This window comes from Bufo bufo, chromosome 7 (genome assembly GCF_905171765.1).
Source record: "Bufo bufo chromosome 7, aBufBuf1.1, whole genome shotgun sequence".
Taxonomy (NCBI): Eukaryota; Metazoa; Chordata; class Amphibia; order Anura; family Bufonidae; genus Bufo; species Bufo bufo.
The window spans coordinates 220,802,926-220,823,220 of record NC_053395.1 but is presented as its reverse complement, the minus strand read 5'-3'; the positions used below and the strand labels follow the sequence as shown (position 1 = coordinate 220,823,220).

General features: G+C 46.1%; 1 protein-coding gene across 2 annotated transcripts in view; it reads right to left on the bottom strand.

Moving 5' to 3' along the window:
• The window catches only part of ABCB6 (ATP binding cassette subfamily B member 6 (Langereis blood group)), a 40,245-nt gene that overhangs the window by 14,562 nt on the left and 5,388 nt on the right, over positions 1–20,295 (bottom strand). The window contains exons 2-13 of one of the 2 annotated variants that reach the window (XM_040439690.1): positions 18,098–18,172; positions 17,060–17,589; positions 14,185–14,322; positions 7,693–7,876; positions 7,229–7,321; positions 5,718–5,910; positions 5,509–5,630; positions 5,223–5,332; positions 2,290–2,355; positions 1,225–1,350; positions 1,065–1,141; positions 594–657 (exon numbers count right to left, since the gene is read on the bottom strand). In XM_040439690.1, the coding sequence (XP_040295624.1) occupies positions 594–657; positions 1,065–1,141; positions 1,225–1,350; positions 2,290–2,355; positions 5,223–5,332; positions 5,509–5,630; positions 5,718–5,910; positions 7,229–7,321; positions 7,693–7,876; positions 14,185–14,322; positions 17,060–17,578 (1,692 nt within the window). In that variant the 5' untranslated portion in view covers positions 17,579–17,589; positions 18,098–18,172. The remainder of the gene's footprint in view (positions 1–593; positions 658–1,064; positions 1,142–1,224; positions 1,351–2,289; positions 2,356–5,222; positions 5,333–5,508; positions 5,631–5,717; positions 5,911–7,228; positions 7,322–7,692; positions 7,877–14,184; positions 14,323–17,059; positions 17,590–18,097; positions 18,173–20,295) is intronic. The other variant, XM_040439689.1, reaches the window with a different exon arrangement.

Here is a 20,295-nt window from a genome sequence, read left to right as displayed (position 1 = left end):
AGTCCACCAGGAGCACAGAGAGTCCACCAGGAGCACAGAGAGCCCACCAGGAGCACAGAGAGCCCACCAGGAGCACAGAGAGCCCACCAGGAGCACAGAGAGCCCACCAGGAGCACAGAGAGCCCACCAGGAGCACAGAGAGCCCACCAGGAGCACAGAGAGCCCACCAGGAGCACAGAGAGCCCACCAGGAGCACAGAGAGCCCACCAGGAGCACAGAGAGTCCACCAGGAGCACAGAGAGCCCATCAGGAGCACAGAGAGCCCATCAGGAGCACAGAGAGCCCATCAGGAGCACAGAGAGCCCATCAGGAGCACAGAGAGTCCACCAGGAGCACAGAGAGCCCACCAGGAGCACAGAGAGTCCACCAGGAGCACAGAGAGTCCACCAGGAGCACAGAGAGTCCACCAGGAGCACAGAGAGCCCATCAGGAGCACAGAGAGCCCATCAGGAGCACAGAGAGATCTGCATTGTGGATTCCATTTATAAGAGAAACAATGATGCAGATGTGAACAGAGCCCGAGGGGGGGATGTGTGTGTGTGAAGGCCCCAACCACAAGCTCATCAGGTACGAGTTATTCGAGGTTCACTCACCTCTTGTTCTTCGCTGAACAGCTCAAACATGTTCTCCATGTCAATGAAGGAATTCTGAATCATCCTGAGGTGAGAAGAAATACATGAAATGCAAGGCTAATAAAGTGAGGGTATATGAATACTCTATGGGCGCTGGTAGGCCAACCACTAGGACCCAGCGATGATGTAGCGCTGTGACCCCCACTGATCATAAAATAATGCCATCACTTTCCAACATGGAAATATCCCCTTAAATCTTTAACATTAAAGTTTGGACCTATGTTTGAGCAGAGACTCCAGCGCAGCTGCATAATCGATTGGATTCTAATGTAGTCTGAAATCCCTTCCCCATGCTTTACACTGCAGTCCTGCATGTTCAGATTGGCTTCTGTGTACAAGCACAGGCTCAGCCGGACATCAGCACAAGGAGAGGAGATTTTTATGACAGCAAGGACTCACAGTGAACGTACCGGAGCTGGTAATGTCACTTACCTGTAGTACGTGCCAAACCAGTTCAGAGGCGTATACAGCTGGATAATGTAAGTGCCAAACAACACAAAGTCGCCAACCTGTAAGTGCGAGAGGACGACGTCAGCAAAGAGCTTTCCGGACAGAATAAACTGATATTCGGCTAAACCCGCCGCCAACTTACTTTGAACTTGTTCTCGGTGACGAAGTAGGCGCAGAGAAGGGACCCGGCCAGCAGCCCGAACCCGATGATCAGGTTCTGCGTCTGATTTAAGAAGGCGAGCGTTGCGTTAACCTTCCACTCCGAGACCTGCGAGGATGAAAATAACAGGACAGGAGTAAAACCAGGTACTGCAACATTTCCTTAAAGGGGTGTTCCAAGATTTCGATACCAATGACCTATCCTCAGCATAGGTCATCAATATCTGATACAGTACCAAACAGCTGTTTGAAGAGGCCGCAGTGCTTTGGTATACAAGCACAGCGCCAAACATGGTATAGTGGCTGTACTTGGTACTGCAGCTCAGCCCCATGAACATGACGTTACTGGCGGGGGACCACGGCCTCTTCAAACACCTGATCGTCAGGGTCCTGGATGTTGGAGGAGCAGCAAAGGTCATCAATACAAAAATATTGGACAGCCCCATTAAACTTGTATCCACTAAAATGGGCACTGTGTAATATTTCATTTCCCCTGTGGTGGTGCTGCAGGAAAACAGAACACTTGCCGTCAGGTCTCACCACAGATCACAGCTGATTGCCGAGGTTCTCAGTAGCAGAACACTCTGTGATCGTCTTAATTTTAAAGGGAGCCTTCTAACAAGTAGGGCTTGTAAAAACTGGAGAGAAAAAAAAAATGTAAAAAAAAAAGTATGGCGGGGTTGATCCTGCTGAACGAAGTGATATGTATTTTGTGAAAATAGGTTCCAGTATTTCCAAGAAAAAAAGACTTCTATGCAAAATAGTGCACCGATGCATTGAGGGGCGTAGCCAGCATGGAAAGTTCAGGGGCTAGGCCCCGCCCTTGGGTAATTTACATAAAAAAATTTAAGTAGTTTTTCTCAGGAACACTGGAACTGATTTTCACAAGGCAGGTATAATTTAATCAGCAGGATCAACCCCCACCAAACAGTATGCCCAGTTATATCTACTTTTATATCACCTTCTGGTAATGCAGAAAATCTGCTGATCTGGCACCTAGCAGCTTCCATGGATGCCACTATATAAAGCTATAAATGCTCGGTCTTACCTGGTACTTCACTATGGAATCATTGAACCTGTTCACCTCATAAGACTCGGCATTGTAGTACTTCACCTGGGAGAGAAGACGACATGGGTCAGGTATAAAGCATTCTTAAACGTGCCCATACAGTTCAGACGGCTATTCCTCCACCCCCAGACACATGCATGCCGGGCTTGGCTGAGCATGCATGTGTCCCGAATAGGGAAACTGGATTCATCCACTGCCAGGATGGGAAGCAGGTGTTTTTTTGTCCATCTCGAAATACAGGGATCATCATCATTACTTTCTTTGATCCTAAAATCACTCGGTTTTACAGGAAGACTTTAGCAGCGTTATGTACAGATGTAGCAATCTGTGACCTGACAACACATTAAATACATTGTAACAGTAAGCTTTAACCCCTTGAGTACCGGAGGATTTTTGTGTATTTTCATTTTGTTTCCCCGTCTTCCCGAAGCCATAACTTTTTTTATTTTTCCATTCACATAGCTGTGTAGGGCTTGTTTTTTTTTTGCAGGACAAGTTGTACTTTCTAATGGTACCATTTTATATTGTATACAATGCGGTAAGAAGCTGGGAAAAAAAAATCGAAATGGGGTGGAATTGGAAAAAAAAAATAATTATTTAATTACGCCACAGTTTTACTGACCTGTCCCCTACAATTACAACGATACCACATTTATATAGTTTTTCTTGTGTTTTAATACTGAAAAAAAAAACATAACTTTGTAGTTATGTCTACGGAGCGGTGTGGGTCTCATTTTTTGCAGGGACGATCTGCAGTTTTTATCGATACCATCTTGGAGTGCGTTTGACTTTCTGATCACGTTTTATTCAATTTTTTGGGTAAATGAAGCAATAAAAAAAAAAAAAAAAAAAAGAAAAGAAAGGGAATCGGCCAGGTTTTTTTTTTCTCCTGTTACGTTATTTGCCATATGGGATAAATATTTTTATATTTTAATAGGCATCATGGGATGCGGCCATGATCTTTGTTTTTTTAGTGTTTATTTTTAATTCTGGGAAAAGGGGGAGATTTAAAATGTTTATATTTTTTATTTAGGCTACTTTCACACTTGCGGCAAAGTGATTCAGCAAGCAGTTCCGTCGCCGGAACTGACTGCCGGATCCGGCAAAACGTATGCCAACTGATGGCATTTGTAAGACTGATCAGGATACTGATCAGTCAGAAAAATGCCAGATCCGTCTTTCCGGTGTCATCCGTAAAAACGGATCCGGCATTTATTTTTTTTTCACCTTTTTTTTTGGTCTGCGCATTCCTATGGAAAAAAATGCCGGATCCGGAATTAAGGCAAGTGTTTAGTTTTTTGGGCCGGAGATAAAACCATAGCATGCTGCGGTTTTAGGCCTCTTTCACACTTGCGTTGTCCGGATCCGGCGTGTACTCCACTTGCCGGAATTACACGCTGGATCCGGAAAAACGCAAGTGTACTGAAAGCATTTGAAGACGGAGCCGTCCTCAAATTGCGTTTAGTGTTACTATGGCAGCCAGGACGCTATTAAAGTCCTGGTTGCCATAGTAGGAGCGGTATACTTACAGTCCGTGCGGCTCCCGGGGCGCTCCAGAATGACGTCAGAGCGCCCCATGCGCATGGATGACGTGATCCATGCGCTTGGGGCGCCCTGACGTCACTCTGGAGCGCCCTGGGAGCCGCACGGACGGTAAGTATGCTGCTCCCTGCTACACTTTACCATGGCTGCCAGGACGTTAGCGTCCCGGCAGCCATGGTAACCATTCAGAAAAAGCTAAATGTCGGGTCCGGTAATGCGCCAAAACGATGTTTAGCTTAAGGCCGGATCCGGATCAATGCCTTTCAATGGGCATTAATTCCGGATCCGGCCTTGCGGCAAGTGTTCAGGATTTTTGGCCGGAGCAAAAAGCGCAGCATGCTGCGGTATTTTCTCCGGCCAAAAAACGTTCCGTTCCGGAAATGAAGACATCCTGATGCATCCTGAACGGATTTCTCTCCATTCAGAATGCATTAGGATAATCCTGATCAGGATTCTTCCGGCATAGAGCCCCGACGACGGAACTCTATGCCGGAAGAAAAGAACAACGCAAGTGTGAAAGAGCCCTTATCTTTGTCCTGATCAGTCAAAAAGACTGAACTGAAGACGTCCTGATGCATCCTGAACGGATTGCTCTCCATTCAGAATACATGGGGATAAAACTGATCAGTTCTTTTCCGGTATAGAGCCCCTAGGACGGAACTCCGTGCCGGAAAAGAAAAACGCAAGTGTGAAAGTACCCTTAGTTATTTTTTTAAACTTTTTTTAGTCCTCCTAGGAGGCTAGACTATACGATCTTCCGATTGCTTTCAGCTTACACTGTGTAGTTCAACAGAACTACAATCTAAGCTCCACTTGCCACCTGCAGGCCTCCATAAGAACTGCAGCTCGGATATGCTGGGTCTCTTCCGAGAAACCCAGCGCATCAGAGCAAAGTAACAGCTCTTTTTCCAAAGATTTTATTTTATTTCAATATTAAGACACAAGAAAAACTATATAAATGTGGTATCACCGTAATCGTACTGACCCAGAGATTGAAGGGAACCGGCAATTTTTACTATACAGGGAAGCTGTAAAACCAAAGCACATAAAACTGTTGCAAAATTCATTTTTTTCCCTAATTCCACCCCATTTAGAATTTTTTTTTCCCTGTTCCCCTACATTGTATGCAACAGTAAATGGTGCCGTTAGAAAGTACAAAATTGTCCCGCAAAAGAAAAGCCCCGCACGGCTCTGTAAATGAAAAAAAAAAGGTAATGGCTCTGGGAAGACAGGAAGTGAAAAAACAAAACCCCTCACAAAAAAATAAAATAAAATATAAAAGGTTAACGATTACTACATCTGTATATATTGTATCAGACATTGAGAAAATGCAGCTATAGCGGACAGAGCAGCAGAGAGGTGCAGGTCACCGTTTCAAAGTTCAGCAACGAATCCACAGCCCGAGATTTGGCCTCGTTGTCGCTGGTGTTCATATCCCGGCGGTATTTAGTCCTCCATTCTGTGATGATGATGGTCAAGGCTGAAAACCAGGGGTGAGACGATTAAGAAGCTAAAATGCCTAAAACGCTCAACCTCTGGGCTAAGGTTTTTGAGGCCCTAACATTTCAAGGTCTGCAGGTTCCTCCCAGTTCTAGGACTCCCACCCCACCTTCCTGAGATTTCCGGCCCCCGTCGCTCTCTCCCCAATATACTCACTTATGTACAAGGCCATGCAGACGAAAATGATCAGTCCAAACCAGGCGTTGAAGGAAGAGGTGAAATAGATGATGCCGATGATAATGTCCGCGATGGTGGGAAGGATGCTGAACACAATGTAACTGGGAAAAGAGACAAAGACGGGCATCATGCCTACGTGGCTCCGGCATCGACCCTCAGGCCGACCCTCAGTCTCCGGGGTCACTTACCTCAGGAGACTATTGATGCTGCTGGTGCCTCGGTCTATGCTGCGTAACACTTCACCCGTTTTTCGGCCAAGATGCCAGCGCAGAGAAAGGGCGTGCAGGTGGGCGAACAGGCGGATCTGCACCTCCCGGTTTGTGAACTGCTGCACGCGGATCCACAGGAAGCTGCGCAGGTTACTAACAAAGCCAGTCGCACCTTTGGAGGGGGGGGGGGGGATTTTAGAAAATCATCAAAAGGCATAGGTGAAATGGGCGCTGCAGACACTGGTGAAAGGATCGATTCAAGGGGTTTACTTATGGGGGGTGGGGGGGGCGGAATTGGCAAACCCTGGTCTGAATCCGGAGGAGGGATGCCAGCTATGGGGGCAGCGTCTACTCCAGTGCATTTAGCGAAACTACTGTAGGGGTCCTGAGTGAAGAGGAACCAGGAGCAGCAAGTGTATACTTTTATTATTGGTCTTGTCTGGCATCTAATTTATCTCAGGAGCCTTTTATGCATTGAAAAGTAAAAATAAATAAAGTGTATTACAAATATTATTTTAGCACATTTAGAATAGGGTTTTAAAAAAGTTTAGTTAAAAATGTAGGTACACTTTCATTTTAAGGGGTTGTGGGGAGGGGGGAGGGGGGGTTTGCACACCTAGCTTCTGGGCAGACCTGGGAAGGACACTGTGGCTTTCCCGGCTCCACTCAGGTCTCTGGATGTAAACTCCCATTTTGCATCCACTGCAGCCAATCGCTGGCTGCAGCTGTGACCTGTTCCCATTGCGTCATGACAATAGGAAGCAGGTCACTGCTGCATTTTTTTTTTGGCAACCAACCATCTCCTGTGCAGACCTGCGAAGGGAATCTTACTTACCCGTCTCCTTTGCTCTCCGATCCTCACGGCTCCATTGCCAAGTTACTGGATGTAAACTTCCGGTTTGACACCGCTGCAGCCAATCGCTGGCCACAGCGGTGTCAAACCAGAAGCTTACTTCCAGGAACCTAGCAGTGGATCCGTGAAGGCCGGAAAACGCAGGAGACGGGTAAGTAGGCTTCCCTTCGCAGGTCTGCCCAGGAGGTGGACGGGTGCCAAAAAAAAAAATGAGAAAATATCCCAAACATGCACAACCCCTTCACAGGTACCACAGCGGCATCTGAATAGTTTTATGGTCTGACTGAATTTTATGATTTGTTTGGAGTACAGGTCTGGTAAGGTGGCCGGAATGAGTTTAGGGGCCCTCCTTAGAGGACATGGAGGCGGGGAAATATGTTTGTGGGAGGGGAAGATCTTGACAGTAAGACCCTCTGTGATTGGCTGATGTGTCTATTGTAATTGTTATAATGTATCACGGCTCCTCTGCACTTCATACAGTAACAGTCCTGTGTTTTTAATGGGGCTGCGTAACCTCAACTGCTACTCCCACTAATAAACTAAATACTTAATGTGCCCCGTAATGTCGCATGTGCGTAACATACCACATATATATATATATATATATATATATATACGGACAGCATTCAGATATTACCTGCTCCTCCGCCCTGAAGTAACTTGAGCAGAACGTATATGCAGACGGTGAGCGCCAGGGTGTGCCACGGAGAGCCCTCCGTCAGCTGGTCCACTGTAACAAGAACACATAGCCGTACAGGACAATGCCAGCATTGAAGGGGTTCTCCAGCTTTACGTAAAGAAAGTGCAATCCTTCCTCCCCAGTGTCCAGATCTCTGCTTGCTGCCACTGAACGTCCTGCTCACAGAGGTGCAGGGCTCGTTACAGTGCTTGCTTTGCATGCGTTTCATTTGGACAATGATCTGAAAGGGTTTTCATCCTGTTGGTGTGAAATTCCCATTCACTGACAGGAAGCAGAGATCCTGAAAACATTTCGGGAATTTGCAACATCATGCATATTAAAAAGTTTCAGAACTTTCCTTGAACAATAATTAAAATTCAACCATAGAAAATCCCATGACTTCCCCAACGATGGCGCCTCACCTATAGTCTTGTAGTAGATGGGAACAAAGACGTTGATGGCCCGCTCCAGCCCCATCAGTCCCATGCAGAGGAGAACCAGGAGCTGCAGAAATACGTTCCCTCGAGGCCACATGTACGGTACGAGAAGACGGACCTTCTTCCAGAAACCCTGCCATGTGGATTCATTTGGGTTTCTGAGCAGTGGCTGATACAAAAGAAGGATAGAAGCTGAGTCAATGTCCGAGGCGTCATACAACCACAACAACCAGCAGGTAAGTCTGCCGCTCCTCTGCATTGTCCACTGGAGTCTGAGGTAGAAAGAAACTCCACCTCCTGTCTCACCAGAAGCTCGGGCTCTGTCCCACCCTCCATGCTTTACACTGCAGCCTTGCTTGTACATATTAACCGATTATCACCAGGACACTGCATCCAGATATCCAAGATGAGATACTGCAGTAGGTTTACTCAAACCCTGCACCACACACAAAGTCATCTCTGCTATATCTGTATACAGGGGAAATACAAGGAAGATCCACATTTCATGCCCCTAAAGGCTACTTTAATGGTCTCGGGTTGACGGCTACTAGGAAGCATCTCCCTAAACATACTTCAGTACTCACCATGTAGGAGACTATCCAGATAAACAAGGGAGCATCAGAGCTACACACCTCACCCCGTCCCCTAACTGCTTTGTCTTCTACAAAAAAAGAACAAAATCCCCAACACAGTCCAAACCACAAGGTTATAGAGAGGGGTCTCTGAGCGGGACAGCAAACCCCCCCGGTATAATGTACAGCCATAGTCACAGCTAAACACTGACCCCCTCATACAAGAAACCAAAGTACAAATCAACAGGAGGCAGTATTATAGTAGTTATATTCTTGTACATAGGAGGCAGTATTATAGTAGTTATATTCTTGTACACAGGAGCAGTATTATAGTAGTTATATTCTTGTACACAGGAGCAGTATTATAGTAGTTATATTCTTGTACATAGGAACAGTATTATAGTAGTAATATTCTTGTACATAGGAGGCAGTATTATATTAGTTATATTCTTGTACATAGGAGGCAGTATTATATTAGTTATATTCTTGTACATAGGAGGCAGTATTATATTAGTTATATTCTTGTACATAGAAGCAGTATTATAGTAGTTATATTCTTGTACATAGGAGCAGTATTATAGTAGTTATATTCTTGTACATAGGAGCAGTATTATAGTAGTTATATTCTTGTACATAGGAGCAGTATTATAGTAGTTATATTCTTGTACACAGGAGCAGTATTATAGTAGTTATATTCTTGTACATAGGAGCAGTATTATAGTAGTTATATTCTTGTACATAGAAGCAGTATTATAGTAGTTATATTCTTGTACATAGGAGCAGTATTATAGTAGTTATATTCTTGTACATAGGAGCAGTATTATAGTAGTTATATTCTTGTACATAGGAGCAGTATTATAGTAGTTATATTCTTGTACATAGGAGGCAGTATTATAGTAGTTATATTCTTGTACATACAGGGCAGTATTATAGTAGTTATATTCTTGTACATAGGAGGCAGTATTATAGTAGTTATATTCTTGTACATAGGAGCAGTATTATAGTAGTTATATTCTTGTACACAGTGCAGTTCCTAGGTAAAATTTCTCTCAGGGCGAGTGTCAAAAAAACTCCCCCCCCCCCTCAAAACTGCTCGATGAAATAAGTGTCTCCCCATTGTAAAAAATGTGGAACCACATTGCACGGACGGTCACAGTGACCCACAGTCTCAGGCTCTCACTCACAGCAGGCTTCTTTCTCAGCACTGCTCCGGGCGGGGGGTAACAGGCAGGCTCTGCGGGCGGCGGTGCTCTCCTCACTACTGTACATCACGCGGCGCGTGACGTACAGTGAGTGAGCGCCGCCGCCCGCACTGCCTGTCTGTGGGGGGACATTATTTTTAATAAGGATCACTATGGACATTATTTAGAATGGAGGCTGCTGTGGGTGTCATTATAACTGTATAATGTCTGATAGGCCTAGTCCTGAGTTATATTACCCTGCCCTGTATAATAATGTACCCTGATACCCCTTAGTTATATTACTCCAGCCGGGTAATATAACTAAGGGGTATCAGGGATGGGTACATTATTATACAGGGCATGGGCAGGGTGATATAACTCAGCTCAGGACTAGGCCTGACATTATACAGTTATAATGAGTAATGACACCAACAGCAGCCTCCATTCTAAATAATGTCCATACTGATCCTTATTAAACTTAATGTCCCCCACAGTGACAGTGGCCCCCATTTTCATGTCTCCCACAGTGCTCCCCCCCCCCATTGTAATTAATGTCCCCCCCATTGTAATTAATGCCCCCCCATTGCAATTAATGCCCCCCCATTGCAATTAATGCCCCCCCATTGCAATTAATGCCCCCCCATTGCAATTAATGCCCCCCCCCCATTGTAATTAATGCCCCCCCAGACCATCACTCGCCTCACAGCAGGCAGCAGCACTGCTCAGGGGCTCAGGGCGGGCGGTAACAGGCAGGCAGTGCGGCGCTCACTCACTCACTGTATGTCACACGCCTGCGCCGCCTAGTGGGAGGAGCAGGCGCGTGACGTCAGTAAGTGCCGCCCGCACTGTCTGAAGAGTGAGAGGACTCGGCACTCGGGCACAGGTCAGGCGAGATGTCAGAGGGAGGCAGGGCCGGTGCGAGGATTTTTGCCGCCCTAGGCAAGATAAAAATTGCCGCCCCCCCCACCCCTTTCTCAGCTTTTAAATTAAAATAACTGCTATGCTTCCCTTACGGTTAATCCAGCTTCTTGTAGCTGTCTTTTTGCGGAATGGAATTGTGGACCCATACATTTCTATGGGGCCGCAATTCCGATCCTGAAAAAAATAGAACATGTCCTATTCTTGTCCACAATAGCGGACAAGAATAGGCATATTCTCTTAGTGCCGGCAATGTGCGGTCCGCAAAATGCGGAACGCACATTGCCGCTGTCCGTGTTTTGTGGATCCGCAAAACACATACGGACGTGTGAATGGACCCTAAATGTGAGGTCAATTAGTTTCCAATGTAGTATTAATAACTAAACAATTACATAATAAACATATTGCATTGTCTACTTACCACCAGGACAATAAGATGATCTGGTCTCTGGCTGCAGTCTGGCTCTGGGGACTCCCTTGTCACTCTCTTCTACCCCCCTCCCCCCCTTGTCACTCATTTCCATCCCCCCCCCTTGTCACTCATTTCCATCCCCCCCCCTTGTCACTCATTTCCATCCCCCCCCCTTGTCATTCATTTCCATTCCCCCCCCCTTGTCACTCATTTCCATCCCCCCCCTTGTCACTCATTTCCATCCCCCCCCTTGTCATTCATTTCCATTCCCCCCCCCCTGTCACTAATTTCCATTCTCCCCCCCCCCCATCACTAATTTCCATTCTCCCCCCCCCCCATCACTAATTTCTATTCTCCCCCTCCCCTGTCACTAATTTCCATTCTCCCCCTCCCCCGTCACTAATTTCCATTCTCCCCCCCCCCCCCCTGTCACTAATTTCCATTCTCCCCCCCCCCCTGTCACTAATTTCCATTCTCCCCCCCCCTGTCACTTATTTCCATTCTATTATCACCTCTAGTGTAGCGTGGCCGAGCTCTGGTCGGTCCGCGGTACAGGAGCATTTGTTTCCTGTACCCGGCCGGACTGAAAGGAAGTGCACACTAAGTGAGCACTTCCTGTCAGTCCGGCCGGGTACAGGAAACAGAAGCTCCAGTACCGCGGACCGACCAGAGCTCGGCCACGCTACATTAACATGAGCACAGAGCAGAGACAGCAGGCAGGAGATTCTTTAGAGGAGCGGCAAGCGCTTAGCCGCTCAGGAGGCGCAGCATGACGGGTGCCGCCGGCCGGCAATTATATATAACCAATTTTTATTTTTTATTTTTTTACACCACACAGGGCGCCCCTGCCGGCGCCCCCCTTCTGACAGCGCCCCGGGCGGCCGCCCGTCCCGCCCGCCCCTAGAAACGGCCCTGCTTGTACATAGGAGCAGTATTATAGTAGTTATATACTTGTACATAGGAGCAGTATTATAGCAGTTATATTCTTGTACATAGGAGCAGTATTATAGTAGTTATATTCTTGTACATAGGAGGCAGTATTATAGTAGGTATATTCTTGTACATAGGAGCAGTATTATAGTAGTTATATACTTGTACATAGGAGCAGTATTATAGTAGTTATATTCTTGTACATAGGAGCAGTATTATAGTAGTTATATTCTTGTACATAGGAGCAGTATTATAGTAGTTATATACTTGTACATAGGAGCAGTATTATAGCAGTTATATTCTTGTACATAGGAGCAGTATTATAGTAGTTATATTCTTGTACATAGGAGGCAGTATTATAGTAGTTATATTCTTGTACATAGGAGCAGTATTATAGTAGTTATTAGGGTTGTCCCGATACCACTTTTTTAGGACCGAGTACAAGTACCGATACTTTTTTTCAAGTAGTCACCGATACCGAATACCGATACTTTTTTTAAATGTCATGTGACCGTTTTGGGGGATCTGTGGATCTGTGGATGACGCACTGTCATGTGGGGGATCTGTGGATGGCACTGTTATGGGGGACCTGTGGATGGCACTGTTATGGGGGATCTGTGGATGGCACTGTTATGGGGGATCTGTGGATGGCACTGTTATGGGGGATCTGTGGATGGCACTGTTATGGGGGATCTGTGGATGGCACTGTTATGGGGGATCTGTGGATGGCACTGTTATGGGGGATCTGTGGATGGCACTGTTATGGGGGATCTGTGGATGGCACTGTTATGGGGGATCTGTGGATGGCACTGTTATGGGGGATCTGTGGATGGCGCTGTTATGGGGATCTGTGGATGGCGCTGTTATGGGGGATCTGTGGATGGCACTGTTATGGGGATCTGTGGATGGCACTGTTATGGGGGATCTGTGGATGGCGCTGTTATGGGGATCTGTGGATGGCGCTGTTATGGGGGATCTGTGGATGGCACTGTTATGGGGATCTGTGGATGGCACTGTTATGGGGGATCTGTGGATGGCACTGTTATGGGGATCTGTGGATGGCACTGTTATGGGGATCTGTGGATGGTACTGCTATGGGGTGGGATATCTGTGGATGGCATTGTTATGGGGTGGGGGGATCTGAGGATGGCATTGTTATTTGGTGGGGGATCTGTGGATGGTGCTGTTATAGGGGATCTGTGGATGGAACTGTTATGGGGAGGATCTGTGGATGACACTGCTATATGTCATCCACAGATCCCCCTCATAACAGTGTCCCCCAATACACCGGGCCCCGCCGCTCACCGAAGTATTTATAAACGTGAATCCTTATCCTGTTATTAAGTTGAACTAACGCTGCCCTCTCCCATGTTCCCCTGTATCCCCACAGCACTTACTTAAGCTTCCATAGCAGGCAGAGCAGACGGCACCAGTAACGTCACTCACTGACGTCGCGCGTCTGCTCCGCCTGCTTCATTCATAAAGTGGGCGGAGCAGGCGCTCTACGTCAGTGAGTGACGTTACTGCTGCCGTCTGCTCTGCCTGCTATGGAAGCTTAAGTAAGTGCTATGGGGATACAGGGGGGACATGGGAACATGGGAGAGGGCAGCGTTAGTTCAACTTAATAACAGGATAAGGATTCACGTTTATAAATACTTTGGTGAGCGGCGGGGCCCGGTGTAAGAGTACAGTGACTGCACCGGGCCCCGCCCATAGTTACGCCCATAGTATTCTATTTATGTATCGGGGCGGGGTATCGGCGGCTGAGTACCGCCGAGAAAACTCGGAATCGGTCCCGATACCGATACTAGTATCGGTATCGGGACAACCCTAGTAGTTATATTCTTGTACATAGGAGGCAGTATTATAGTAGTTATATTCTTGTACATAGGAGCAGTATTATAGTAGTTATATTCTAATACATAGGAGCAGTATTATAGTAGTTATATTCTTGTACATAGGAGCAGTATTATAGTAGTTATATTCTTGTACATAGGAGCAGTATTATAGCAGTTATATTCTTGTACATAGGAGGCAGTATTATAGTAGTTATATTCTTGTACATAGGAGCAGTATTATAGTAGTTATATTCTTGTACATAGGAGCAGTATTATAGTAGTTATATTCTTGTACATAGGAGGCAGTATTATAGTAGTTATATTCTTGTACATAGGAGGCAGTATTATAGTAGTTATATACTTGTACATAGGAGGCAGTATTATAGTAGTTATATTCCTGTACATAGGAGCAGTATTATAGTAGTTATATTCTTGTATATAGAAGCAGTATTATAGTAGTTATATTCTTGTACATAGGAGCAGTATTATAGTAGTTATATTCTTGTACATAGGAGCAGCATTATAGTAGTTATATTCTTGTACATAGGAGCAGTATTATAGTAGTTATATTCTTGTACATAGTGGCCAGAATTATAGTAGTAATACCCTTATCCTCCACCACTCACCTGTGTGTTCTCGATATCTCTTTCATCTTCATTAATAAGGAGAACGTATGGCTTGTGTGGTCGCCCAGGCGCTACGAATCCTAACATGAATAGGAACAGAGTGCAGACGTATCGCAGAGTCCACAAACCAAACTGCACCTGTAAAGATAGCGTCAGATTATAAATCTACATGATGAATAACCAAAAGTTCCTATAATTATGAGTGAACCTCCTTAATTCTAGAAGCAGCCCATTATATCTGTACAGAAGGACCACAATGATGTATATACAAGTATCTGGCAGACCACTGCTGGTTTATAGCATATAAAGCTGAGAATTTTAGGTAGTGTAATGAATTTGGCATTAAATAAATAATAATTGGCAATATTGCATTGTACCAAACGCCAAAATTTGAATGCCAGGAATGTATCTGTCAACACAGTGCGGACAGATTCCAAGCAGCACCTTATGAATGACAAATGCACATCAATCCAAGTAAATAGGGACTAAAGCTGGATTTACATGGCCTGAATATTGGGCCAATAATCGGGAACAAACGTTCATTCTCGAAAATCTCCCTCTCTAAAGGTGCCTTTGATCACCCGATGAACAAGCGAAACACTCCCGGGCAGCAGATCCTGCAATCTAAACATCGTTCTGCTGCCCAGGAACAACGACTTTGTAGGGGGACGAGTGGAAGCAGCAGCGATCACTGGTCCTCATACTGTAAATGCAGCGCTTCACCTCCACTTAATGGGAAGGAATGCTTCAATCCCAACAATCGGCTTCTCCTCACCCAGTGTAAATGCGCCTTAAAGGGGTTGTGTCACTTCAGCAAATATTTTTCTCTACATAATAAATGCTAATACAAGGGACTTACTAATGTATTATTATTATTATCCATATTGCTTCCTTTGCTGGCGTGATTCATTTTTCCATTGCATTATACACTGCTCGTTTCCATGGTTACGACCACCCTGCAATCCATCAGCAGTGGACGTGCTTGCACACTATAGAAACAAGCACCAGCTTCCACAGTCCCGGCCACCAGAGAGGTCGGCACTTTTTCCTATAGTGTTCAAGTATGACCACCGCTGCTAGATTGCAGGGTGGTCGTAACTAAGTAAATCAGGGGTGTATAATGTGATGGAAAAATGAATCCAGCCAGCAAAGGAGGCAATATGGATAATAGCAATACATTAGCAAGTGGCTTGTATTAACTTTCTCTACATGATAAATGCCACTTGCTGAAGTGAGAGGACCCCTTTAAGGCAGTCAGGCAATATTTTCCAACTCGGTAGAAGTCACAGTCTAGCTCTCGCCCCTAAGGCGGCCATGTATTTTTATAGCAAAGTCGTCTAAGGCTAAGTTCACACGAACGTGTGTGATCCGTGGCCGTATTGCGGCCCGCAATACACGGCCACAGTTCCGTGTGAATTCCGCATCATGGATGCGGACCCATTCACTTCAATGGGTCCGCAAATCCGGAATCGCGGAACGGCCGCACGGGACGGGACCCCTCGGAAGCACTACGGAGTGCCTCCGTGGGGTTACGTCCCGTACTTCCGTTCCGCAAAAAGATAGAACAAGTCCTATCTTTTAGCGGAACGGCCGGATCGCGGACCCATTAAAGTGAATGGGTCCGCGATCCGATGCGGCAGACCTACGGCCGGCGATCGTGCATTGCGGCCCGCTATTTGCGGGCCGCAGCACAGGCACGGGTCACACACGTTCGTGTGAACTCGGCCTAAATGCGGCAATTTCTGCAGGACTGCCTGATGTGTATAGGGGCGTCCCAACTCTCCCCAACAGCAAATAACGGGGAAAAAAAGGTTTGCTAATGCTGGATTTCACAACATCAGATACTGCAGGAATAAAATCTGCTGCCAGAAGTGTCTGCCACAGCTTTATTCCCTTCTCATTTTTAAAATAAAAACATGCATGCTTGGCTGATTGGAGCATGCATGTGCAATGGAGAGTCAGGAAAAGCAGCTGTTGGAGGAATGAATGTTTACTGTAGTTACAAGCAGGACCGTTGCAAGTTCGAGGATTGCAACTGTTGCAGAAGCATTGAAATACAGCAGGGATGCCCAAGCAGCGGCCCTCCAGCTGTTGCAAAACTACAAGTCTCAGCATGCCTGGACAGCCTACAGCAGGGTGTGATGGAAGTTGTAGTTTTACAACAGTTGGAGGGCCGCAGGTTGAGCATCCCTGAAATAGAGCAACTCCATTAAGGCTACTTTCACACTAGCGTGCGGGGCTCCGCTTGTGAGCTCCGTTTGAAGGGGCTCACAAGCGGCCCCGAACGCATCCGTCCGGCCCTAATGCGTCTCAGTGGAGGCGGATCCACTGAGAATGTATCAGTCTGCCAGCGTTCAGCCTCCGCTCAGTGAGCGGACACCTGAACGCTGCTTGCAGCGTTCGGGTGTTCGCCTGGCCGTGCGGAGGCGAGCGGATCCGTCCAGACTTACAATGGAAGTCAATGGGGACGGATCCGCTTGAAGATGACACTATATGGCTCAATCTTCAAGCGGATCCGTTCCCCATTGACTTTCAATGTAAAGTCTGGACGGATCCGCTCAGGCTACTTTCAGACTTAGTTTTTTTTTCAAACTATAATGCAGACGGATCCGTTCTGAACGGATGCAAACGTCTGCATTATAGGAGCGGGTCCGTCTGATGAAACATCAGACGGACCCGCTCTGAACGCTAGTGTGAAAGTAGCCTTATTCCTATGGATGTCTGCTGCAAAATTGTGCAAGTAAAGCCATCGTGATGCCCTAGCGCGGGTCTACGGCTGTCACACAAAGCTTCTGAGGCAAACGGGGCATGGCAGCGGAGGTCTTGCAATTCCCAAATTCAGTTTGCAGAACATACTGAAGTGGCAGTGGCTTACCTTTTGTGACACGTTCTCCATCGATGTCCACCACCAATGAGGGCTCATCCATGATATGAATGCCAAGTTCTCTGCAGCAAAGGCCAGTGCCCAGAAGAGAAGGAGCACCACTCCGTGGCCCTTACTCCGCTCTCGCTCGAGGGCCCTCGTCCGCTCCAAATGAAGCAGCCAGATGCTGAAGCCCCAAGCCCCTACGGACAGGCAGCCATATACGATCATGTACCCATACAAGACCTTAGTGCCCGCAGCCTGCCAGATCAGACCCCCCAGAGCCTGGGCTATCAGCACAACGGATAGCGCCAGCTGCAGGCGGTAAAGCCGGGACTTGGGCATGTACTTGGGCTCCATTGTCCTGCTATGCTTGGCGTAAAAGACGGACTGCAGGCTTCCCAGAAGAAAAGAGAAGCTGAGGAGAACGGATGGGACCAAGGTGAAGTAAAAACAAGGGGACAGTCCATTGTCCAGCCAAGCCCGCGACACGCTGCCATTGTGTTCACAGTAACCGCCTAGCGCTGCCATTCTTCCAATACCTAGAAAATACAAACATCATTAGTGCAGTGAAATCTCTATAATCCGGCATCTGATAAACCAGAATCCAAACTTCCAAGACCAGAAACAAAGCAGAGAGGACCAGCTGGGACACTTCTCTCAGCAGCAGTTTCTGGTTTTAGAGAAAAAAAAGTAAATGCAAACTTCTGCAACTTTCTAACATACTTTGTGAATTCCTCACTCTGATCAAGAACTCTGCTTGCTGTCAGTGGAGGAAAGTATTCTTGCCGACATCCTTGCTGTACATAGCTTTCCTATATATATCAGTTTGGAACTCTACACTGGATACAACTGTATAAAACCCTCAAGAATTAGGTTTGTGGGTATTCACTGAAAGCAAGTAGAGATCTTGAAAGTGGTGAGAAGCACTGCATACAGTATATAAGAACGTTGAGGAACTTATTATGCAGCGATGAAAGGGATTTTCTCAGTACAGACGATGATGGCCCTTTGTCAATAATTGATAGGCGAGACTATAATTGCTGCAACCTCTGCCAAACGTTGCGTCACTTTTCCTCCTGACAACTCCTATTGGCTTTTTCTGAAGGCACGGTCAGCCACCGACTAAAACGGGACGTCTCCAGAAAACAAAAAACAGAGACGACTTATCAGACGTGACGTATAGGTCAGCGGTAACACCGAATGTATGGTATACCTGTGAGATATGACAGTAAATAGGCATCGTCATAAGCTGCCCACTGATGAATTGTGGTGTATTTTCAATTGTATTGCTTTGCATTTTTTTATTGTGTTGCGGTGTATTTTTTTGATTTTATTACAGACTTTTTTTTATTGTTTTGAGATATTATACAGTATATATTTATTGTAATGGGTTGCTCTCTCAAGCAGGGCGGCGGTGACAGATTCGTTTGAAGACAACAGGAATAAAGTCCAAATTGATGCTTTATTTTATGACACTCCGGCAATTTACAGGCAAACCCAGTTATAATTCACTAGGTACGGTGAAGTTCCAGCACCACAAAACAAAAGCCAAAGAAAATAAACTCCTGCCCGGACTGTATATCTCAGAGGGCATACTGGGTATCCCTCAGGCAAGGGCAAAATCTGCCCTGGAATGGGGGTGGACCGGGGAGGTCCCACTGCCAAACCTACCTTCCCAGTCCAAATAAAATCCAGCTCTTGAACTTCTAAACAAAACTGTCTCAGCAAGCTACACCTTGCTGAAACCACTTTAGCTTTTCTGGATTTTACTTACCTCACCCTGTTGAGGAACCTGGGCGAGATATACACCATTTCCAAGACTTTTCCATACACTTTACCACATTATCTATATTGTTTTTCCATAGAAAATAGCAGCTCACTGCAGTTTTCTATACAGTTAGAAAAAAGTATAATGATGTCTAACAGCTGACGGTGGTTTGCAGGACACTCTCTTGAACTCCGTCAGGTGGATGAGTCCTATTGAAACGTCTGGTGTACCTGCCTGTGACTTTTTCTGGACTATATACCCCAAAGTGAAACGTGATATGAACACAGTCTATGGCCTCATGCAGCATGCACAGGGACTGTATAGGGAATGCTGGAAAGCCGCCATATGGTGCAAAGAACTATATTCTCCTCTCTGTCCTACTGTATCCGATGGAGTAGATTACAGATTCCATATTATTCCATGTGAACAAACCTCTATGTGCCAACTGGAGGCAAGAAAATGTACAATACAGGCCCTGATATTTATATAGGTGCCATGTTAATGATGACATCAGCATTGTACATGGGGGGAGGGGTAGGATGTTATTATGGCCACCATAATTATTGTAAGGTAAACAGTAGCTGTTATTATAGTTGGGTTATGTACGTGTCGTGTGACGTCTTTTTCTCAGAACAGGTCTAGTAACAGGCTGTGGGATGGTGTTTGACAAGAGAAGTCACCAAAATGAACAAAAGAACAAAGACGGATGACAGAGAAAGAAAAATACTGGCCACAGACATTATATAAATGCTTCCTGAACTTTGACCGTGCGGAAGGTTTCATCCCTGAACCCTCCATTGTCAAAGACCCACACCCGCCGCCCGCTTTCACTCTGGTCAGGCTTGTGTACGGACTAGGCCTCAGAGATATGGTAACCATAGTGATAAAGCACTCTGCAAAGCAGAGACCAGAAGTTGCTATGGACGCAAGACACTGAGGCCTAGTGTACACATAAAAGCCTGCCTAGGAGTATATCATTGTACTCTACAGGATATGTCACTGGGTTAACCCTTTGGTGGGAATAGCTTGAGCTACACGGTCGGCCTCATGTACGCACACAGTCAGCAACCCATCAGAGTTCATATTTCTAAGCTGCAACAGAAAAAGGAAATATGGACTCTGACTACTACGGAAACAAAGACGCATTTTCTCTGTTCGGCCAATTTATTTTTATTTGCTATGGACACATTTTTATTGGGTTTGTTACTTATTTCCGAAATTAAATTCGCCAATGAGTTGAAAACCTTAGTACCGAAAAACCGCCATTTTAGAAGGAGACCTAAGAACATTTCCTACCATGGCTTGTTTAAAGGAGTTCTCCGGGCTTTTAATATTGATGACCTATCGTTAGATTGACGGGGGTCCGACACACCCGCTGATCAGCTGTATGAAGGAAAATACGTGCAGTAGACAGCAGCAGTAAGAGAGAAGGGAGACGGCACGTGCACACTGCGGGTGCCATCTCCTCATATAGCTG